This window comes from Cygnus olor, chromosome 17, assembly GCF_009769625.2.
Source record: "Cygnus olor isolate bCygOlo1 chromosome 17, bCygOlo1.pri.v2, whole genome shotgun sequence".
Lineage (NCBI taxonomy): Eukaryota > Metazoa > Chordata > Aves > Anseriformes > Anatidae > Cygnus > Cygnus olor.
In genome coordinates, this window is record NC_049185.1 from 13,463,857 (window position 1) to 13,487,940 (window position 24,084).

At 41.2% G+C, this 24,084-nt stretch overlaps 1 protein-coding gene across 5 annotated transcripts in view; it reads right to left on the bottom strand.

Moving 5' to 3' along the window:
• Window positions 1–358: 358 nt before the first annotated feature.
• Window positions 359–24,084, bottom strand: part of HECTD4 (HECT domain E3 ubiquitin protein ligase 4) — a 72,194-nt gene continuing 48,468 nt past the window's right edge. For all 5 annotated transcript variants that reach the window (XM_040576842.1, XM_040576839.1, XM_040576840.1 and 2 more), the window contains 30 exons: window positions 23,854–24,002; window positions 23,508–23,587; window positions 23,219–23,382; window positions 22,374–22,611; window positions 21,929–22,065; window positions 21,628–21,754; window positions 20,875–21,012; window positions 20,623–20,759; window positions 20,297–20,457; window positions 19,047–19,228; window positions 17,441–17,646; window positions 17,006–17,136; window positions 16,581–16,786; window positions 16,180–16,359; window positions 14,594–15,897; window positions 12,744–12,951; window positions 12,222–12,445; window positions 11,988–12,139; window positions 11,685–11,791; window positions 11,207–11,330; window positions 10,225–10,415; window positions 9,294–9,440; window positions 8,331–8,450; window positions 8,032–8,187; window positions 7,095–7,198; window positions 6,566–6,787; window positions 5,984–6,150; window positions 5,310–5,505; window positions 4,287–4,509; window positions 359–3,825 (listed from right to left, as the gene is read on the bottom strand). In XM_040576842.1, coding sequence (XP_040432776.1) covers window positions 3,689–3,825; window positions 4,287–4,509; window positions 5,310–5,505; window positions 5,984–6,150; window positions 6,566–6,787; window positions 7,095–7,198; window positions 8,032–8,187; window positions 8,331–8,450; window positions 9,294–9,440; window positions 10,225–10,415; window positions 11,207–11,330; window positions 11,685–11,791; window positions 11,988–12,139; window positions 12,222–12,445; window positions 12,744–12,951; window positions 14,594–15,897; window positions 16,180–16,359; window positions 16,581–16,786; window positions 17,006–17,136; window positions 17,441–17,646; window positions 19,047–19,228; window positions 20,297–20,457; window positions 20,623–20,759; window positions 20,875–21,012; window positions 21,628–21,754; window positions 21,929–22,065; window positions 22,374–22,611; window positions 23,219–23,382; window positions 23,508–23,587; window positions 23,854–24,002 — 6,018 coding nt within the window. In that variant the 3' untranslated portion in view covers window positions 359–3,688. The remainder of the gene's footprint in view (window positions 3,826–4,286; window positions 4,510–5,309; window positions 5,506–5,983; window positions 6,151–6,565; window positions 6,788–7,094; window positions 7,199–8,031; window positions 8,188–8,330; window positions 8,451–9,293; window positions 9,441–10,224; window positions 10,416–11,206; window positions 11,331–11,684; window positions 11,792–11,987; window positions 12,140–12,221; window positions 12,446–12,743; window positions 12,952–14,593; window positions 15,898–16,179; window positions 16,360–16,580; window positions 16,787–17,005; window positions 17,137–17,440; window positions 17,647–19,046; window positions 19,229–20,296; window positions 20,458–20,622; window positions 20,760–20,874; window positions 21,013–21,627; window positions 21,755–21,928; window positions 22,066–22,373; window positions 22,612–23,218; window positions 23,383–23,507; window positions 23,588–23,853; window positions 24,003–24,084) is intronic.

The window sequence follows — 24,084 nt, forward strand, 5'->3', positions numbered from 1 at the left end:
AAGGAACCTACGCTGGCTCTGCTATTTTATGAGAAGGTAGCAGGATGGCTTGGTTAGTATGAAAAACTACTCAGCTGATGCCATGGCTTAGTTTGCATTATTTCTCATGCCTAAGAAATAGTGCACTTTCTCCATTAAGAGAAGTCTTAGCAATCATTTTACTTGCTTTTCCTTTTGTACAAAATATTTACATTCTCTTGCAAGTAAATATAAATTACAGTCTATTAACCCATAAAAGCAGGTAGGCTGCAACTTCAGTTCTAGTAGTTCTAATCTTCTGCATCGATACAGCTTCATCATTGGAGGATTTTTTTAATTATTATTTCCAGCCCCAAATAAGGACACAATACATCTAAAGGGATGTTAAGAATCTCCTTTATGCAGTGTACACTGTATGGCCAAGAGCACTTAACAGGTTAATGCTGTGTACGGTACCGAGATGGACACACACCAAGCTAGAACTAATACCCAGCTTCAGTTTTTCCATTGTTGTGTATAATTTTACATTCTGAGTATATATAAAAAGTCACAAACCAATCTTTGTTTTGACAAACAAGCCTATTACAGACACTGTCAAGTTCATTTTAAGCACAAGTAATGATGATTAGAAAAGCTTTTAATTGAAAGGCCATTTGTGCTGCAGTCCAAACCACTGCAGCACATCCTTCCTAGTAACTTAAAAAAACAAACAAAACCAATCAAACACTACAACTTATCCTCTTACCAGGATCATAGTATTCTTCAGGACAAAAAAAAAGGTCAATGAAGGTTATTTATTAGTGTGACAATTTTCCTGTACAAGGAGCTTAATTTACACAGCAAGGTGTAAACAGCATTGACTAAGTTTGTTATTTGTAATCATAAATAATTAACTGTAATAAATACGTATCAAGTAATTTTACAGCACACTTTCGAGGGCCAAGATGCAAATATGTTTCTCTCAAATGCGCCCTCTGGAAGGAGAAGCCAGACATAAGCAGCAGTTACCTTACAGCTGTAATCATAGCCTTGGAACCATTGGCATACTGAGTTCTCAAACCCCTGCGCGTGAGGTATTTGACTGCACTGCAAGTCCCCCCAAAGGATTAAGGGCTTGAAAAGAGAGTTAATTGAAAGCCAACACAGCAATTGCAATTCCATCACCAGAAAGAAACCCCAACCACCTCATTGTCAGCAGCACCAGTTCTGCCACGAAATGCAGTTGATGCTCTTCACTTTTCCTTGCAGCACCTGTTTGAGACTGCACATCCCAGATGGGAATAAAATGGCCCCAAGCCCGCCCTTCTGCTCAGTTTTCCCCTTTGTCATTGTAAACGTTACCTGTGTTTGCACTTACTCTGAATGATTTCTCAGCTACATATATGCTTCTACCAGGAAATGGACAAGATTCAGGAGTAAATATTCTTCCTACATGTATCTGTTCCTGTGAAAGGAAGGGACATACGCAATAGAAGGGTAACAGCTTTCCTAACCACAGGATTTAGAGACTCTGTATGCCAACAACTATTTCTACAACTGTTGCACACACTTCTTCCCATTCACTCACAGAAGAACAAGAATATACACACTTGTTTAGGCTTTTCTCTTTCATACTCACATTTTATCTTCCAAGTACCACACGCTCATAATTCCCAATATTCACAATAATATACAATAAATACAGGTTTTTCAGTTCCCATGACCTCTGACAAGCCAAATTAGTGTATGCTGTCTTCTAAAGAGACATAAAATACCAACCTTAAAGTACAGTTACACGCACACCTTCATAAACCTCTCGTGTGGCTGATGTGCACCAAACACATCAGGAGAAAAATAAATAACTCGTGGCTCAGTACTGGCACTTAACTTACATATAGTACCGAGCTGAGGAGCACAGCAGTAGTTTCAGTATGTTTTCTTCAGTTCTTTAGCACGCAGGCAATTCTCACTCGTGTCTGGCTCTACGAGATTACACAGCAACGCCTTACTTTTAAATGCACCCACTACCATGCGACGCGTCTACAGGAGCGAAGGAAGATGCACACGTTGATGTGCTGTTTTGAAACCACCGCAGAACATACTTTGAAACAAGAAAGTTAGACTTGGAGAACTGCTCTCTCCCCACAGTCTTCCATTATCTTTCCGTACGAAATAGAAGCTTTATCTTCAAACGAGTAACCTTGTGCCTTCCCCCTCACCTCACTCTCCTTTTAGGTGTCACTTTTCTAGGATAATTTACTCTTAGATCAAAGACCAATCATTTTTGAGTACAAATACGAGTTACAGGTGTTTTACTCAGCACTTGTCAGGCCACCCCTGCAGCACGGTGTCCAGTTCTGGTCCTCACAATCCACAAAGATGAGGACAGAATGGAGTGGGTCCAAAGGAGGGCCACAATGATCAAAGTGCTGGAGAACCTGCCCTGTGAGGAAAGCCTGAAGGTGTTAAGTCTGTTCACCCTGAAGAAGACTCCGATGGGACCTCAGCACCGTATTCCAGTACTTAAAGGGTGGCCACAAAGAGAACAGGAGGCTCTCTCCTCCCAGGGAGCCACATGGAAAAGAGACAGGGCAACAGGTACAAGCTGCACTGGGAAAGGTTTCATCTTGGTATAAAAAAAAGAAGGATTTTAGAGTGAGAACAATCAATCCCTGGAACAGCCTCCCCAGGGACGGTGGTAGAATCCCCATCACCGGAGGTTTTCAAGATGCGACTGGACTGGGTGTTGGATGAGCTCATCCAGGCTCCCTTTGCCCAGGACCTGGAGATCTTTCCAGGTCCCTTCCAACCTGGGCAGCCCTGTGATTCTACAGCTGTGATTATTCTGAAAGCTCGTTCGGAAACGGGGTAAAGTCACAGATCATAAGCTTGAACTGTGGTATCTTACACCATACAGAGAGAAGCCATTTTGTTTCTGCTAATATTTTAATTACAATAAATTATTTTAGTACTAAGCAAAGCAGACATTTAAGAACGCCTAGGGCAAGAACCCCACTGAATTATGGCCCTTTTCACTGTTCTCTCGGTTATAAACTTTCCTAATCAAAAGTGTCCAGCTGAAAGCCCACGTTAATTGTGGCAGCTACCCGTGTGCTTGCTTATAATTAAAAAGTTACAAGAAAATGGTGGAAACATAAACATGCAGTTTGGCAGCCTTTCCTGCTCTAAAACTCAAGCAAGTGCTGGAAGCCCTGCACGTTCTCTTGACTGCAGGAAGAAAAGGTACTGTGCTCAGCTCCGCAGGCACCCAGCGGTGATTCCCTCCCCACGTCTGGTTCCTTCCCCTTTGTACTCAGAAATGTTTTGAGGGAGAGCGATCCATGAGCCTTTACCCCTGAGCTCTCCCAAACTCAGACCATCCTCACTTTTGTTGTGTTGGCATGGGTAATACCATCCTAAATTACAAAATTAGAAATGTACATGTTTAAAGGTTTTTCAAAATTAAATTATACACAAACTGGTCTTTACTAAACTATCCTACAAATATTCCACAAACAAGGCAGCAAAATAACCAGTCCACCACAAAATCTACAAATACAAAATGTAAGTCTTCCAGTAATTATCGTAACGGGAACAAAAGTTCAGAAAATAAATTAACCTCCAGCTTGTCACACAGTGTTACAGGAGGTATTTTTAAGTGAATTGAAGGGTTCCGACATTAGCAGTTATGAAACAATCCAGAGTCACCTCTAGGCGTTCCCTTCTTCTCTCAGCCGCTGAGTGGGTCCTCCCGGTAGTGGATGGCGTATCGGAGCTTCTCCAGCATTATGTCCAGCGAGGAGTACTGAGGAAGTTTGATCATAAACATGCACGTTTCGACACGGATGTACCGCGAGTCTGGAGAACCTGCAGGGGAAGGAGCAGCAGCTGGTTGAATACATCCTCTGCTTCTCACCTTATTCTGCAAAAGCATCCTTCCCCACCCCAATGCTTGTTAGGAACAAATATCAAAAGAATAAAGTTCTCTGTAATTCTCTGAACCCTAAACAGTGCTGTCCCTTTTGCCCAGTTCTAAGGCCAATTTCCTTTAGTTCCATCATTTTAAAAAGCGTGCAAGACAAATATAGAAAATCTTACTGTCTCCAGAAGGCAATGTGTTTAGTTGTTAAAATTATTTATTTTTTTACAGAATTACATGGTTTAAAAACAGGTTTTCTTTTCTTATTTGCAGCCATAACTACCTGCCTCTTTTTTCATTTTTTTTTTGTACATTAAATCCATGTTTAAATTAAAAAGGGGGAACTGAAGACTAGGACCATTATGTGAGCAGAGCTGATTTTCTGTGCCTTCAGAGACAGCAAACACACCTGCAGCTCCATCAGGGGGTGCAATTTTCATGGGGTAAGGCGGGACGTGGGCAGTGTCGGGACCTCCATCCTTGCAGGGACACGTGAAAGGGATTCGTTCCTGGTTACAGGCAAACTTTATGAACTTGCAGAGCTCCTCCTGGGTGAACATCTCCAACGCACTCCAGAAAAACTCGATGTGCTGATCAGTTTCCATCAGTCCCACCTGGTACATGGTGTGCGCCTAACAGAGAAAAGAGCAAAATGTCCACTGCTGCTTGCTCCTCCCTTGGCAGATCTTCCTCACTTAGACTAAGAGGATAAAAGGCGATGGTAACTGCACCTCCCTCCCCAGAGTCTTCTGCCTTATCAAAATCATGAAGAAATCCAACCACGGTAGACCATTAATATACACAGTTCTGTATCTTTTCAGCCCATCAGCTTTTGTTACAGGCTCATCCTAGTCTGTCTCCCCTGCAGTGCTAGTAGAATACATTGCTTTTTTGTTTAATATGCAGGGCTGGTGCAGTTCATCATTGCTGCTGCTTAAGGAAAATAAAACAAGACTAATACTCTTTGTTGAGAATATTCTATGCATAAAAAACTTTTTTAATGGCATATTTCTTATGGTATTGAAATAAAAGTATTTACAACCAGAAATTGTTGAACATCAATTTTAGATTTTCAGAGGTTAATTGCTATTTGAAATAGGGGCAGCAGCTCTTTCAGCCCTTAAGTTCAATGACAAATGTTGAGTAAAACTCAATAAAACAGAGATGAAATTAAGATTTGATACATAAAGAAAAAAAGTAAACTCATTTACTTTTATAATAACAGCCCCACCACTGTTATTCTCTGAAACCCGTGAAATCTTAAAAACTTCTTTGGGGACAGAGGGGTGTCCAAGTACAGGGCGGTGTGCCATACAGACCGTCACAGTATAACACAAGCAGAAGGTTCTCCTCTGACACCTTCCACGGGGAAAGATCCTCCTCTGCTTGTCAGTCTGACAGGTTTTGCCAAAGAAGCTGCAGTTCTTCATACCTTGAGAAACTCCAGGTTGATGTATGGAAGCCCACACGTCCTCAGCTCCATCTCAAGAGGGGTCAGCGTAGTCAGAAGCTGCAGGGGAATGATTGACCCAAGCCCAGCACGCACTGCAGTCATGCACTCCGGAGTCTGCAGCTCACGCATCCTCAAGCTCCTGATTGCAGTTGCATAAACATCTTTGTTCTCCCATCTGCTAGGGCAGAGATTCAAGACAAGAAAGGAGAGTGCTTAGGAACCCACCTGCGCTACCCCCGAACCATTACTTACAGGAGGGTTTTATGGGGAGGTTGTTTTTGAATAATTGACTCTGAGCATTTAGTTATTTACATTCTGATGCCTCCCAACTCAAGTCCACTTCAGCTTTCTCCTCCTTTCTTACACTCACGTCACCCATTTCTCACAAGCCTTGTAACTGTGGGAGTTTACTTAAGCCAGCAGGCAGTCGATAAGCACTGCTCCTCAACCATCTATTTCTTACAGAACAAAAAACAAGTAGTGCCAGAGATCCCAAGTTCCTGCCAACAAATGTGAAGTGTTCCCAGCTTGTTCTAGCCTTCAGCTGGTTACAAAAGCTTCTTGGGAGAGCTTGGCTCTTGGAAAATTATTCCAGAGATGCTTTTCTTGCACGTAACCCACTGCAACATCCTGCCAAGGAAGCTGTTACTCACCCCACTGGAACGTGCCTGCCTCTGGGACAAAGCTCCACTTCTTCCCCTGTCATGGTCAGGTAGGTGAATTTGCAGCATGGCTTATTAGGGCAGTCAGGGCTCTCTGTCGCTAGATGCTGCGAAGCAATTTCTGCACACAGAGCTTCCAGTTCAGTCTCATCATTTATCTACCACAAAACACAGGAACAGTACCTGATGACCAACATGTCACAGCATCTCATCCCTGTGAGTCAGGTAAGGCATCACCACGGTGTACGAAGTGCATTGATTATATCACCTGGAGACATCACGGACACCAACAGGCAGTAACTGCTTTGGTTAGTTACTGTCTGGTTTAGTGGTGTAGAGTTTCAGCAAACATTTCAGAAGCCTTCATCCCACTGCACCTGGCAGCGCACGAGATTGGCTTGGAAAAACCTCTCATCAGGATGTAAAATCCTGCACACACAAAATAAACACCTTGTGACCCTGCTCAAGTGACTACTAGCAACGAAGTTGACCATTACCAGTCAGTAAACGTAGCTGTTGTTAGAACACAGTGCTTATGGGCGAAGATCTGAAGAAGAGAAAAAAATTGCTTACATTTTCAAATTTTTTTACATAGTTGTAGGTGAGGATGTCAGCTTCCTGGAGATCAACATCGGGATCCAGTGGCTCTCCTACCAGGGTCTTCCAGAATGAGGGCAGGAGGTCAAGTGGCAGGGGAACATCTGCTCGTATTGCAATACCCAAAAGCTGCCCAAAGAAGTGAAATAGCTGCTCCTCTGCATAGGTTATAGGGCTTGGCGTCAAAATGTATTTCCCCTTTAGGGAAAAAAAAATAAAAAGTGAGTATACAAACCAACATTTAACAATTGATGTTACCCTGCAGGTCCACAAATTAATGTGACTGTGAAAATACTGATTTGAACAAGATGAATACCACTGAATTGTCTAAGAGAGGATTTGCTCAATTGGAAGGGACCTTAAAGATCACCTAACTCCACCCCCCTGCCATGGACAGGGATGCCACCGACTAGATCACGTTGGCCAAGGCCCCATTCAACCTGGCCTTGAACACATGCATTCATGGAAGGTAAGGCAACTTCATGTCTTGCACTGGACACCACACCTTATTCTTATTGACTGCAGAGCTTGGGCACAGCAGGAGAAGGGAGAGCGAGGAGCTCTGCAACTCTTTACAAACTTGCCAAAGGAAGTGACGGAAAGATCCACCTGCAAGAGAGAGGCAAAATAACGAAGTGCTCTCTTAGCCTTGTTACCTTTGCCATTTAATTCAGGATTTGCTGTTCTCCTTGAAATCATGTTTCAAGCCTTAGATTACACGCTTAACCTCTGACTGCACAGACACGTGGCTTAAACAATGGTGGCGTAGATGCCTGCCCTGCCAGCCTATTATCCATGCCCAAGTTCACATTTTAATAGTTTAATTACATGCAAAGATATTCATTGAATTGCCTCCTGCTGAATCCCTAAATGCTGCTTTGTCTTCCAGCACTCTATGTGTAAGACTAGCACGAACACTTGTTACACCAGTTGGCCTGCAAATGGAATTCATAACTCGATTAGAAGATGACGGGTGCTATCTTCATAACAACAGGGTCCTGCAGACAGTGTGTTTCCCCAGCTAAAAGCAGTGAGGCAATGTATTAGAAGTCATTATAAATACTAAGCTGTGGGAGCAGCATTTCTCTCTTCAGAGATATTGTCAGTAACAACCATGGACCTTCAAAAGAAAATTCCCCTTGAGAGAAGGCATCAGGTGGCCCTTTGCTCAGTAATAGGTACAAAAAGTTCGCGGAGTTGCATGCTCACACAATTCCCTGTTTTATTAAATAAAAGATGAAAATAAACCGGCTTGCTTAATTACTGGAAGATTTTTTTTTCCCATTTTTTTCCATCTGCAGGACTAAAAACACCATAAAGGTAATGCTGCTCCTTAAAGTTAAGGAGTCACATTCTGGTAGAAACTGGGATTCCACTTGGAGTAAGTTCTCACAACTGTTCCCAGTGTCACCCACGCCGGTAACTCTTTAATCCTGACTTACTTGTACCATGAACCTCCTCCCCTGTGAACCGAATGTTGAAAGCATACGTAGGGTCTCCACCACTGGCGAGTTTAACACAGAGCTGTGAGGATGGCACGCAGGCGAGCTGTCTTGCTGCCTGACAGAAATAGGAATTTTCTGAAGAACGGATCTCCCCTATTGAAAACAAATAAAAGAAAGATAAAATCCTCACACTCAGGGTATTTTGCATTAACAACGTATCTGAGCTTTGTTAAGACAGATTTGACATGCTACAATGGATTAAAATGACTTTTGAGGAGGATAAATGTTTCTCATACCTCCAACTATTTCCAGGGGATCCAGGGTGATTTCTGGGGCCGCATGATCTGCAGTTCTTTGGACAGTGGCATTCAGCACTCTGTTCATTACAGTTACTTTTGTGTCATAAAAGATTAAACCTAAATAAAGAAATGCATATTCCAATTAACTCAATTTTAATCTATCCTTCTACAATCTTGTTTTCTGAAAATCTTCAGTAGCCAATGATCTTCATTAGGTAGCTAAGAAATGGCTAATACACATTTTCAAATTTATTTGGAAGTATTTGCTACTGATGCTTACTAGAAGAAGTGCACTGGATTAGGACACTGATGAACACAATTCTACTGTTATATAAATAGATCCTAGCAACTCCACCAGAAATTCTGTTAATCAGAAACACTGCCAAATAGCTTTCAGAAATCAGCGATGTTTTGACAGTAATGCTGGAGGAAATGAAACAAGATAAAAAGTAGTGCTGTCACATTGTCTTTATGGAGAGCCCAGATTTATGGGGGAAAGAACTCTGATGAACACTCCTCACTTCTCCATACTAGGTTCAAGCTTTTTTTTTTTTTTTTTTTTTTTTTTGTGCAAAGGCTTTTGTTTTGGCCCAGCTAACACCTTTGGTGAATTCTGTATCTTCTCCTTTTTCAGATTAAAACAACTACAGCAAGTTCTTGCAAGAATCATCCCCCCTACACCACCTCCCACCTTTAAAAAAACAAAACCAATAAAAAACTGAGAAGTACCCTTGGGTTAATGCTATTTTGAACATGTGACAGCTTATCAGTCTAAGAATGCGACCAATAAGCCAGCGTTAGTGCACTGAAATCACCATCCTGCATTCCCTCTCCCCTCCATACTGTCATTTCTGTCACACATTTACATGCATTGAAGTTTTTTGCAAAATATATTAAGTAGTTCAACACCGTGCATAGCACAGCCTTTCAGGCAACTGCCATTCTTCCTGAGAAACTGACCTTTGGCCTCTTGCAGCAACGCAGCGATACTGTTACTGTACATCTCAGTCTGCCGAAGCTCCACCAGCGGTAAGAAGAACGTCTCTAACGTTGTATTGAGAGACTGCAGCAGTGCAAACCGTAGGCGTAGACTTTCAACAGGAACATCTGAAGTGGGAAAAATTCAGTCAGAAATAAAGATATCCCCTACCTGTTGTAACGCCCATCCTCCCAGTGGATTCAGTCCAGGAGCCACAGGAGCTTCCTTCGAAAGCAGCCCCTCCTGACGCCTGCACATCAACAAGAGGGCTGACAACACAAGAGCAGCAGTGAACCATGACTTCCCTTCCTGGATGTTAAACTCCTGGGTATCTGAGTCCACTGTCTCTCATCATCATTAAATCTGCATTCATGTGGAAAAGCTCTTAAAAGTAACTTCGTGCTTCAAACAGATTTAGGTGACTAAAGTCTCCCTAGGTCCAGAATTGAAATCCGACCTTTTTTTCCTCTTTCAAACTAAACTCAGATATCTTCCTGTAATAGCCTGGAAGGTATGCTTGGAGAGCACAGAACAGTTGCAGTGCATTTCTAGGGATCTGGACTCAGTGTTCCCCATAGCTCATAGTCTGCATCTCCAAAGGAATGTCCCACCTGTCTGGGACAAAAGCACCAAAGCAAAAGCACCCTATCATAAGCACCAAAGCAAAAGGTCAGTTGTAACCCTGTGTTCAGTCACTTCAAGCCTGGAATATCTCTCTGCTCAGTAAACAGACCTGAGAAAACTAATCTCTCGTGTGAAACCAGGGAGCCTGGATATCCCTGGGAGCCTCTCTTCAAAAGATTCAGCAGTTCCAGCAGGTGCCTTTCCTGACAAACCCATAAACAGCATAGGAGTAAGAACACAAAGCAAGAACACTACAAAGCAATTCTAAACGCTATAGTCTGTACATACTTAACAGACAGGAAATTCTGGGATCTGCTGCATCAGCTGGATCCAAATAGACTTCATGGGGATGGAGCCGTGCTGGTGTAATCGCAAGGTGGCGACAAAGCCTGTTAATGTACTGAACCAGGGCCACGTCCATCTCCAGAGTCCATTTCCGGGACGCTTTCTGAGCATGTCTCGCATCAATGCAGGCGCACCTGAAACGTAAGAGGCATTACGCCTGTTGAAATGCAAAGGCAATACTGCTTACTGAGAGCATGTTGAGCACAATACCGGGTAGGGTGCTCAACTTCTTTCTTCCTTTTCTTAAGGGGAGCTGTTTCATTACAAGAATTACAGTGTGAGAACAAGAACTGATTTATCACCTGCTTCGTCTCACTACTATTAAATAAGAAAAAAAGAAAAGCATATTAAACTTACCTGCTGCACTAACCACTTCAGGTTTAGAAGGAGATATAGGGAAAGGGAATGGATGCAGTTAGCTTGTGGACTGACACAGGAAGATAAGGAAGATTCATTTAAGGGACTTTCTTCCTGTACAATATTAACAAGGAAGTAACAGTTCCCTCTCTGACATTATTACTGATCCAGTAAGAACGCTGCCAGTTTAAATAAATACCCAACAACAGAACAGAAAGTCATTGCAGAAGGAGACCAGAGACTGCTGCCAGATCAATTTACAATTCTCATTAGGCCCATTTATTATGCAATGTGGAAGTAATAAGGACAGTGTGGCATATGATTTTTTGTTAGCTTTAGTGTGTACAAGTCAGGAACCTGCACTTTTACATCACAGTGACTCTTTGAACGGATGTTTTAAGAATGTCACCAACAATTTTCTCTACACGTCTTGCAGCCATGCATAGAAGTTTGCTTGTTACTAACACACTGGTTAAAGCTACGTGGAATAGGAACACTTGGGATCAATTTGTTTAAAGCAAGCACAATTGATCAGTATCGCCTTTCCATAATAGTTTCCAAAACTTACCGTTCAAAGTGTAGATCATATCCACAGGACAGAATAGCTCTCCACACACTACGGATATCCTGTTTAGATCGGTCAACGACAAATCTGTGAAATCCATCCAGCGTCAAATACTTCTCCTCAGGAACTGAATGCAGAGATACAACCATCAGAGAGTTAATGACTTCCTATAGAGTCTACACACCACACAGGAAAATGATTGGTGTACAAGACGACTTCCTCCTGGTTTTACCCAGCTCACCATGCCTCACTTCTCAAGTAGTTCTAAACGCTGTGCTACTCACAAGTCCAATCTAGCCTGGAATCTAACCTAAGAAAGTCTGGAATCTAACCCAAGAAAAAACACACAACTAAATTATCCCAATCCAAAACAATTAGAAGCAAAGACAAACCAAATCATTACTTTGTTTAAGCATGCCAATCCAAAATGTATTTTCTTTTTAAGATGTAACACTGTAGAAAAGTTTTATAAGGCTACTACCTTCCTGTTTCTTTGTGGGAGACTTTTCAGGGTCCTTCTCTTCAGGTTTGCTCTTCTCAGGAGATTTTGGCTTTACAGTAGGTTTCTTCTCACTTAAAGCCGTTCGGCTAAGGGGCAAAATTAATATTAGAATTAAAGTTTCCCTACGCCTGTTCAAAAAACCCCAAACATTACTCAAATGTCTTTTTCGCTCTCAAAGACACATTTTCCTCGTACAATCAGTACACGGAAATACAGAGGGAGGGCAAAAAGCCTAGATCCTGAAGAGAAATCAAAAACTGCCAGTAGGCAGAAGACACTAACCTGACACTATTGAGCACAGACTTCTCTTTTGTAGGTGGTTTGGTAACTGGGCGCTTGGTGCTCACAACTTTCACTGGATGCTGCTCTTTGCCTGCCTTGTTGTACTTGCTCTTGTCAAATTTCGGCTTGGGCACACCATATTTCCTTAAGATCTTCCAACACAGAAAAATGAATAATTAACTGACACTTTGGAGTTACACAAAAAGATGCTGAAAACAGTTTTCAAAGCACTACCTGAGTAAGCTGGTCCTCCAGCACCTTCTTTGGAGGGCGGACGTTTGTGAAGAACACATGAAGAAGGTTTCCAGGAGTTTGAGAATTTATCTGCTCTTTACTAAGATAGATATCAGCAACCTTAATTGGTTTTGTTGGAGTTAGGCTCAGCATTTGCTCAGAATGGATGCAGCTTTTAAATATTTCTGTGAGGACTTCCCGAGCACCTGGGACCAGTTTTTCACCTAATACAAAAATGCAATAGAGTACAAAATACCATAGCAACTCTTTAGGATTTGGAACACGAGAAAACATTTTACATTCAGCTAGAATATTACATTACACACCACCTGCTCTGAGAAAAAAATCACTTAGAAAAATTCTACTAGCAGATCTGACCTCTCTGCACTTTAATACCCCATTTATAATAGAGAATTGAATGCCTTCTCTTTTGGCCCAATACTGTAATTATTATGAGCGATCAGATAATCTGACACTTGTATATCATAGCGTGAGATATTTGCCTGTATGAAAAGCACATACCTTTTATTGACTTATCATTGAAATAGTCTTCTAGTGCTGGGCTCCCCTGTGTGTCAAATAAACTCTGATTTACTGTAGAAACCGTTAAAATCTCTTCAGTTGACATTTCCATCAGTTCATCTTCACCATCCAGACTTGACAAACCAATGAGGTCACTACTGTTAAACAGACTGGCCCGGATTTTCTCTATTTTAGCTCTTGACCTTATCTGTAAAAAATAATCAAAATTAATTAATAGGAATTCTGACAGAACAAGTTAACTTTCATTTATATTAATTTGGATCTTAAGCTTTCTCCCCTCCCCATGTAAATAACCACTACTGAATTTCTTTTACTATTCTTCTACATTAATCACTTGATAAGAGAATTCAGGTTCTACCTAGAAGACATCCCTTCTAAGAACACCTGGCCACTCAAACCATTATGCTGTGATTAATCATGCTCAGCTGAAACAGCTGTTGCTTGGTTCTTAGTCTGGAGACAGCCCTTAGAGATATCAGATAAGGAGCTGAAAGTTTCACAGAGGTAACCTGTTGTTATTTCCAACTCTGCTGTCTTTGCTTTGATTCTCCATTTGGAAAAAATATTTACATTAGCACAGACCTTGAATTCTCAGCTACACAGAATTGGGAGCAGGAGCAATAATTCCTTTGATTCTGAGAATAACCACCACACATCATTGTCAGTGCAGCTACAGACTTGGAGTAGGTTTCAATGCGAATATGCCGACAACTTTCCATATGCACTTTATGGTTTCTTTCAAATCTGGTGTCTTTTCGTCAATTAAAAACTTAAAAATAGCAATTGAAGGTTCTCTCTTTGAATAAGCTGATTTTCTTCTAGAATGGAAACTGATATAATCCCAGACTATGCAAAAATGTCTCTCTCAATTCACCAGCCATCAGAAATGGCAGTGCTTTGGTAAGGTGCTGATAAATCTGCAGCATGCTGTTAGTGGAAGAGAAGAGTTCTTGCGCATAGCTGAAAACCTGGAGTGACCTGACATCAATGACAACCACCTACAATGTTTTTAAAAATTAATTTTGAATCACACATCAACAAAATTTATCACCTCTTCTACATTAAATCTGTAGAGGAATCTGTAGATGGTTTAAAATCTGTGAAAACGTAGTCATTAAAGAATTGCCTTGTGGGTCAAACCTATCTCAAAATTAATCTCCAGCAGTGGCCAGTAGCAAATCTTTCAAGAAATTTATATGAAAGAGGAACTGAATAGATCTCTGCCTTTACATATTCTCTCAGCCTCCAGAAACCAGTGGTTAAAACACTTCCTAAGTTGAAGGCTGCAGACTGCTGTGCTTTATAGCTACTGATCTGCACGTCCTCCATGAATTTTATCCCTTATCAGTTCATTTCTGCTCTTGGCCTCCACAACACCTTGTGGCAACGAACTCTACAACTTGGAACATGCAAGAGTACTTCCTTCTGTTTTAAACTTGCTACTTGCTAAACCCCACGCCCCATCTTCTGATGGATAGCGACTAAGTCTGTGAATGGTACACAGAAAGCCAGTGGAGAAGAAAACTGTGTTCCTCGGTCCTCCTGTCCAAGCTGAGAACTCCTAGTCTCCTTAGTCTCGCATGCACACTGACATACCTGTGTTCTGCACCTGTACTGAGCTACACCGTACTAACGGTACCTTCCACTCTCCATCGTTCAAGTCACGGCCTCAGTTAAGCAAAAGAATTTTCACAAAAGGAAACATACAACACCCTTTTCTTAATAGTCAGATCATGGTGCTATACATAAACTGACATTACTACTTTTTGCTAAAGACAAACAAGAAAACCATGACCAAAGAAGCACCCCTCCTGATTGAAGGCTATTACCTCCACTACTGCAAACCCTTTGATTGGCCGTGACAGAAGCGGCTGGTTGTCCAGGGATGTGACTGTGTACATCGATCCGACATCAGACACAGATGCTGTTTCCACGTTGTCAAGCGGCTCCCCGAGACTGCCAAGGCTGCCAAGGCTTCCAGTACTGCAGTGTGAAAGATCCAAACTCTCCTGGCTGGAAACAACATGTGGTTCTAGCAGTCCTGGTGGGATGGCCAGCTCCAGTCCTGCTTGAAACTGGTCAACTGAGATGTCACTAACGGTCCGAGAAATGCCCTGCGAGCTGCAGAGGGAAGCCTGGCTTGTAGACGCTGAAGCACTAACACTCATAGCAGGCGTGACACTGCTAGAGCTGCTGATATCCAAACTGTCTGCACTGCTGGAGACGGTTGGCTTTTCCAGTTCAGTTCTGCATTCTCCTCCTTCTGCTTTGTCCTTGATTTTTTTGGGATCCTCTTCTTGCAAAGGGATGTAGATTTCATCCTTGAAGACTCCACCATGTGCGTTACACGCCTTTCTGATTGCATTTCTGACGGTACTCTCCTCCAAGTGAGTTGGTATTCCAGAAATGACAAGCAAGCGGCTATGAGCTGTCGGACCTACTAGTGCTTGACATGCATCTGCCACAGCATCGTTTGTCACACCCAGCCCTTGTGGATCCTTTTTAGTTAGGTGTCTGAGAATTATAAGCAGAGTCAGTGCTCTATGAAACCATAACATATCCTCAGGCTTGCTTCCTCCTATACTGAGGATTGCAGCGTCTGTTTCAGCCGCTCTGGATGAAGACCGTTTGCCTGAAGATGATGTCTTTTCCCGCTTCATTTTGACTTTTTTCCTCTTTGACAGCAGGCTTGGACTCTGTGGCGTCTGTCCTGGAGAAGACGATGATGAGGAAGAAGAGTCGCTAAGATTTGGTGCACTTGTTGAAGACATCACGTTAGCTGTTACACTCATATTGATAGGTAAGGTTACTTCTGCTACAGCAAGGCAGACTTCCATCAGAGCATGAAAGTAGGTAGAAAATCTTCCTTGGTCAGCTGCTCCAACACCAGAACCACCACACGCATTTCCAGACACCCAATTTTGTGTTTCTTCATCATACAACTTGTGAAGTTCTGACTGCAGGGCCATGAGCATTGCTAGGCAGGGATTTAGCTGAAGGGCGATAGAAGACGACAATCCTGCTGGATTTTTTTTCTGCTCCAGATTGTGAATTTTGCGAAGCAACTCAGCCAAGAGATGAAATATCAATTCCTTCACGCATGCTGCCATGTCAGTTGTCCAGAGAAAGTTCCCTGTGTGTAGAAGGTAAGGCACTGGAGTCAGCACTGTTTCAATGGGAGTAGCTTTAATGTTACTGCTACAACTCACATAATGAGAAAAGGTCACCCCGATGGATGTGCATCAGTTGTAAGAAAACCTGAATGGCTAATTCAAGAAGTACACAGAAACATAAAAATTCAATATAACGGAAGACATCAGAAACACTACTGTCATTTTTCTTTTCTTCCCCTAAAGTCTCCAGCTGAATCAGCACATTATTCGTGTGCGTTGCTAAGTAAATACCACCTTCTCACCTAAAAATTCCACTACTTGTAAGAGAACCGAAGCAGGAATAGTATCCAGTTCATCTTCTGATTTCCCATCTCCATCTTCCAATTTCCAAGTTAACAGCTGTTCTGTGAATGCCATTGCCAGGGGGAACTCAAGGGGAAGAGAATGCAGGACAAGCACAGCTCCAGGAGGAGGAGATACTCCTAAGCAAAAAGGTCAGTGAAAACACCATGACTGCAGACATTGCAAAAGTAAAAGTAATACCATATCTGTTAAGATTATTTTTTGAAGCTAAATTTATGCTAAATGAGAACCTTCCTTACTAAGTAGTGGCAATATAGGAAGCTCCTACAGAGGTAATGATTATGTTTGCCTCAATTTTAAGAATACAGTTTAAAATTTTTAAAAATATATTTATTTTTACCTAGTTTGATGTGAACCTTGTCCGTAGGGGTGATCACTGAAGGGTACTGATTGGTTGTTGGGGGAGGCGTTAGGCCTGTGTTGGTTGGAGAGGCATCTCGAGGATAACACACTGCTTCGATTAGGTTTAACTGGCCGTTCCTCTTCACTTTATGCCCAAGCCCGTAGACGAGCACTCGAGCCCAAGGAGCTTTATACAGGGAAGAGCTAAGAAAAGACCAAGAACAATGCAGCTGGAATGTAGCTACTAAAAATCCTAACTCAGTCAAGAAGAAACACCGCAGTATTTATCCCACCTCCCAGAAAATGACTCTGAGAACAGAAAATCTGCAAAATGAGCACCTACGTACTCAGGGTTCACAGAGGCTCAGCAGCACGGGCAGCATTACTTTCATCTTGGCCACTCACAGCCCCTCGGTTACTTACTCTTTGCGGAATCCAGACTGGCTTTCCTTACAGGACACAATTACAAATGCAGCCCCAGGAAAATTAACATCCATGTTGACTTTGGATTCTGAGATTGGGAATTCTTCAGCAGGAAACTGTTCAGGTGCAGTCTGTAATGTAACATTTCACAATGAAAGCCCCCAAGCAGCAGCAGCAAACCATCCCCCTCTTTTTCAAATAAAATATAGCACCACAAATAACGATATAGGGTGAAACTGCTTCATTTTAACATGATCCAGTGTATTGCTACTGCTTGTGTTTTCAGTGTGCCCAGTATGATCAGAACAGCAATATAATCCAGCCAGAGAAACAATTTGGTGCGACAGACAGTATTATGGAAGTTACAATCACATGTTCCTACTAAGGCAGGCCTTGAAAACAACACTGCTCACAAAACTTTACTAAATATTTTACCTGCAAAAAAGAGCAGATCTGTTTAGTAAGGTCTAACAAGCTCTCCTCTCCTTGATGCAGTGTCCGGGTAATGGCTACAGTAAGCCACTCTCTGATGGCTTGCGAATTGCCCTGGTAGAAGAGGTCCGTGGCAGCACAGTTCTGGGAATGTATGCAGTGTTGCAGAGACTGGGCCAAAAGAATAGAACTTGAACTGATTGTTCCATCTGTAATAACAAGTAAAATATGACAAATTTGGAGATCACCTCAAAATGTTTATGCAGCCTGTGAGACAGTGAAAAGAAGTTTTTAAACAAGCTGCTAACTTTCACTCCTGAGCAAGTTCAAACCTCCTCCTCCCAAAGGTCAGCAGGAGAATGGATCCTTCAAAGACCAAACCTACTCCCTGATGCCGTTGGTTCCAGATGGGATAGCCCTCTAAATGCCAGCTGTATTCTTCACCTGCCTTAAACCAGCCCTCAGAGAGGCCTGTCAGACACACACTGAGCTGTACAGGTTCACAGCTGACTCATTTTGTCCCATATACAAAAGCGGGCACATTTCCATTAACTGCGTAAGTACAGCAAGGACAAATGATCAGAAGTGCTTTCTTCCCCACTCATTCTAGATGAGGTGAAAGCAGCTTTATCTGTCCTCAGGCTTTCCCCACATACAGACAGGACTGCTGTTGGGTGGCCCCAAGTGGGTCTCAAACCAACATCCCACTGTTGTTGTTCTGGGAGAAGCTGAAGAAAGTCAAAGTGCAGCGCACAAAGTAGTGGGCAATTCATGAAAACCCCAGTTTGGAAACTGTATGTATTAGCAAGACTTACACTAAAACTATTTTTAAACCAGGGGGAAAAAAAAGAAAAAAAGAAAAGCTTGTAAAATTATTCTCCAAGCCATGCAAAGTAATGCTATTCTTTGCAAGAGGATCTTTTACAATGCAGCATCTGTTAGAAGTAGCCAAGTTTCAAAGACATTGGAGGAGGGAACAGCACTCTTTCAATGGTAATTATTTACTTCCAAATATTAATAGCCTATTATTTAGCAATTCATACTTCCTCCTTATGTGCCAGCCATGTTACACACATCTCTCTGCATGCAGAATAGCTTTGTCACAATAATTGCCTTTATTAACACTCACTTGAATTAGCCCAAGATCCTTTTCCATGATTCAGCACATATATTTTCTAATGAGATCTGTGATTCCAGTAGGAAAAGGACAAACCACTTTGTAAAATGAAGAATAGTTGAATTTTGAGAACTGTGAGACCCAACTGGCATTTAGTTTCTTCCTTACAGGTATCCCGTATGGGTACTTTCCTCACCCCCACCCCACCCTACTCCCTAAACAGAAGGCCACTGACGACAAAGGGAGAGGAGCACACTGAACGGAATCTTTGGAGGGTCTCTGAACTTTCTTGAGCACTTATAAATTAGATCACGAGCAAGAATTTCACTTTAACACCATATCACTAAGGTAATTACGTCAGGAGTCCATTGAGACATCTATTCAAATGCTATCATTAACAGCTAATTAATAAGTGCCAAACTTTAGTGTTTTTTTTTTTGCCCCAGAAGACTATTGTACCAAAAAACTGCTGTGACAAAAATCAGTGCTTACCAGGAAGAGGTGGTGCAAGAAGTTGGTTGGACAGTAACTGCAGGTGCTCCAGAGTGATATCACGAATAGCGGGAATATGAAACAGACGGGTAAACATATGTGGAGATTTGGGGGCAAAAATATTGAGAAGAGCCATGCGGCAGTAGAGCTTGGCCAGCGCAGCTTCACTTCGCAGAAGTTCTCTAGAAAACACAAATATCAAAATATTTGATTGCTTCAACACACTTAAAATATGAGCCGTATCCAGCAAACTGCCTTTGTATCCAAATATATATACTTGATTTATTCTGACTTAAATGGTTGAAGTAGACCCAAATCTTTCTTACTTATATAGCACATCTAATTATTGTACCCAATTAAGGCATCTGAATAAGTCAACTCTCCACAAAGTCAGTAGAGTGTTCTTAAGCTTTCAGATAGCAACTGATTGATGGTACAAGAAGTGTAGGCTTCAGGAAAAATACCTGTTAGACAGGAATACATAAAAACGCTTTCATGTAGCAAAGTATCACTTTGCATTAAACAAAATATGCCATTTTCTATGCTATTGCTCTCAGACTCCATTACAGTCTTCCTGCAAATTTAAGCCCCAGGAGACTGCTCAGTTTGTGTAAAAACAGCTGCATGTCACTGATGACAAAAATCAAGGTCCTTTACTGTTTCATGTCTTTAAAATCTTTGGGAGAAAAATACTCATAAAACCTATTCCGGGAAGAAAAAAAATCTCATCTGTAAACAAATCAGACAATATGCTTTGAGTTTGAAGTAATTTTTCCTATCAAATTCCTGTGTAATTTCTATTTAATACTAGCAACTTTTGCATTAAAATCTTAGTCCTGCAAATGAGAAACACAATCTAAAGAGGTCAAAAGAGTCCTGTATTTAATGGTGCAATTCAGGTTTCTACAGTTATGCAAGAATGAACCCACAATAACTGAACACACTACATAAGCTTTCTGCAAAGCTAAATTGCTTAGGTTTAGCGTTTATACAGAAAGATCATTTCTCTTTATTAAAATGCTTCCATCAAGACCATTATAATCAATTTCTTTTATTTACAAAAACCAACTCACTACATACTAAAACATGAAGCTTTAATTAATCTTTGTTAGCTTTAACCCAAGAACTACAATAAAATTCAGAAGCTTACTATTGCTCAAAGCAAGGCTGCAGTAGAGACTTGTATTATCTGACTCAGTCTACAGAATTTCATATAATGCAAATGCTTTCTAAATTTATTTCTTTTTTACCTGTGAATTTGGATATTGGTATTATCCAGGGTAACCAATCCATTTGTTGCAGTCCTCCTATAGCCAGCAGGTGGCCTTTCTAACATGTCAATAGGATACCAGTATCTAACCAGAACTCCTTCACTTCTGAGATATGTCTCTACTTGTACCAATTCATTTACCTGGAACACCAAAAACAACACTGTCAAACACAGTAATGATGATATTTGTTCTCCAAAAAAGAGCACCAAATCAGCATTGTAAGCAGTTCAGTATAGCTAATAATATTTGCTCATAGATGTGTGATGCTGATCTTTCAAGTGCCTTCCCAACATATCTTTACTCACTGAATCAACATCCAGAACAACGCCATGAAGACCAAATGTCTTCAGCATCCCACGAATAGCAAACTTGGGTAAAGCTGTTCCAACAGCACTGCTGGTGACATTGTTACTGTCAGGAGAGCGAGTCACTACTGTGAGACCTGGACAGAAAAGAACACAACAAAGGCTCAGCACTTGCCTCAGGCAAACAATTTGTACAGCAAATCCCTAGTACCAGAGCCCCTTAGCATTTTAAGGCACTTTTGCTGACCTTACCTTTTCGTACTTTATCAATTGTAAATTTGTTTGCTTCATCTTTGATATCCTCAATGGTAGGAAGGTAGAGGTCTCTTGGGATGCCCCCATTTTCCTCGTAGAGAAATTCTACAGTTTGTCGTGCTATATCAACCATTCCTGGCAGACAGAAGGGAGCGCGAGTTATTTTCCCCATCGACTTGGGACAAGTGCTCCCGATGGACTAAGAATTCTTGTTGTCGCTGACATTATAGGCAGCTGAGGTACTTAACCACTTAAATACTCTTTCAGTCAGGATGACAGACAGGGAGCGGAGCTTTTGTGACAGAGACTCATATGTTCTACACCAATGCTCAGCATTCTCACTTTGCTTTTACTGTGACTTTCTCAAAAAACAGCCATCTTGCCAGAACTGTATTCACTTACAAACCCCTCCTTATTAAAGTTTCTCAAAAGACTGGCACTGATGTAGCCATAGACAGAAAATCCATGTAGATAATCTCTTCCCAAATGATTATTCTAAAGTATTTCTGCATTCATGTATAATTTCACAACAAATTCCTCCACAATTTCTAAAAACATTTTCCCTATTTAAAGGTTTTCTCAAGTAAAAGGTTTAAGTAAGGAAAAATCATGATCTCAAAACGAATTCTGAACACTTTTCAAAAACAGCAAGTGAAGACATTTATTTTCCAGCCTCAAATACAGTAAAGACATACAAAACGCAGGGCACATCACATGAACCTATGTGCACAGAAAGAAACTTAGCCATACCTAACTGCAAAGCTCCTTTAATCTGATCCAAACCAGACTTCCTCTCAGCCTCATTACGGAATCTTCTTCTAATCGTAGGGAACACTTTAGTTTCCCAGGCTTTAACCAACAGGGCATAGTGATCCTCCTACAAGGAGAAAAGTTATTTAGTGTACAAAATGGAAAGGAAAGTTATTAACAATTCTACTTTCCTTAAGGAAGCAGGGTAAACACTTGTGTAGCAAAACTTAAAAAGATATGAATTACAAGATCCATATTCAGACTACAAGTTAGAGCAGGCAGGTCTTGCCACATTGCTCACCCTGGGAATATCATCGTCGTCGTCGTCATCGCTTTCATCATCCGCAATAGGAGGGGGATGAGGATCAGGCCCTGATGTGATGAAGTTCTCGTAGCTTAGTTCCATTTTATAGTGGCAAGACGTGTCACTGTCATATTCTGTAAAGTACACATGGAAATCATTAGACTATAGCAAACTGGAAGGCACGTGAAAGCATTCAATGAGATTTTTGAAATATATTGCATCCATATAAAGGAAGGCTAAAGTAACATTTGTTTTTTAAATTGCTCTGTCCTAAATGAAATAAGCATGCATTTTCCAATATTTATTGTACTGCTTTTGTATTGTACCGCTTTACCTAAATAGGCAGTACCTAAGAAATGCAGTCAGAATGTGCTTAAATCCTACTTAATTGATTGTAATTTTTTCTCTAACTTTTTTAAAAAAACATTAATCGTCACTTTACGTTGTTGAGCTGTAGCAACAGCAGCAATTCTACAGGGAGGTCCATGGGTCCCGGGATCAGAAGCTATACTGGTGCCAGCATCATTATCGCTATCAGAAGCCATGGCAAAAGGCAGTGCTTCAAAGTTGGCGCTTATTTCTTCAGCTAGGTCAATACACAGATCAGCAGCATTCCTGTGAGCTTGTCCTTCAGCATAGGCAAATTGGCGAGATCCAAAGTTAGCACGGACTTTCGTGTTCTGGAACGAGACGCAGGTAAAGAATTAAAATTACCTGTGGGTTTCTCTGGTCCTTCTCTTTGCTCTTTAAGAGCTCAGCCAAGAGGATAAGCTGATCACACCTCCACGACATGTTTTGCCAGCATTGTTAGCTATAAACTGGATGCAGCAGGGAGAGCATTAAGCTGCCAACCACAACTTTGAACTTTCTCTTTTATCTAGCTTCCTGATACAGCATACTTCATGGCAAGGTCACTGCTGAGAAGAAATAATAATAGGAAGGCTACTAGCACAGAACAGTACAGTCTCATCAAGCCAGCTGCATGTTTACTGTCCTCAAGGACAAAAAGTTCCAAATAGTAATAAAACAAACATGCACACTGGGAAGGGAATGAGAACTCAACCTAAGTAAATGTAAAAACTATCACTCTACTATTTTATAGATGGAAATACTAAAAAGGAAGTATTGAGCTTGCTTTACCTAATGCTTGTGGAAGGGTTATTATATATTCAGCACTATGTACTGGGCTAGTTTTGTCTCAACCTCTTTAGTGAGGATGTATCAATGCATTAAAATAGATATTGAGATATTTATATATCAACCCATATATTTATGTTCAAAACTTACCTTTTTCTGTATGTGGACAACCGGCCACATTCCACCTGAGACATCTTCTAGGTATGGCCCAAGTCGCTGCCCACAATACGTAAAATAAACTCTGCCTTTAGCTGGTTGTCCCGGAGGGGGCGGAGTTCCTTCTGTTCTTTCCCATCCAATTCCAGCCACATCACCTATCAAAATATATAATCACCAAAAGAACAGCATGGATTTATCTGTTTTCTGATCCAGGTTCTCTTACATTTAGGAGATTTTTTGATATACCAGTTAAAAAGAAATTAGCTGTACTGTTACATACCAGGAGAAAGAGTCACATCCAATCTAACACTCTTCCACTGTAGCAAGCTGGACCCATTGTAATGCACTGCTCGCCCGTTGCTAAGAATTAATACAAGATGATTATTAAAAAGAGCACTGAAACAAATAAGGATTACAACTCGATAGCAACTGAAGTCTACATACCTACAATACTGGCAAAAGGCAACTCAACATTCGTTATTTTGACAAAGGAATATTCTAGTTCATCACTTTAGTATTTCATTTAAATTGTACATGCTGCCTACCACAATGTGCTTACAATATTCTCTCTAAGGAGCATATGAATTTACTGTGCAAAACTGATTTTTGATGTACATCTAACATACTTGTGAAAAAGACAGGTGCCCACTGGATTTGTCCAAGCCCCGTCCCGTTTCTCTGCTTCTGTAGCAAATCCAAATGAAACTATTGGACCAGTGTCATCATCTGTATCTCCATAGGAAACTATTTCAATTTCCCAGTAGAATGATGGTGCCTAAAAATAATAGAAAAAAAGTTAATTACAAGATACAGGTAAAATAGAAAAATTCCTGTCTTATCATGCACGACTGAGTATT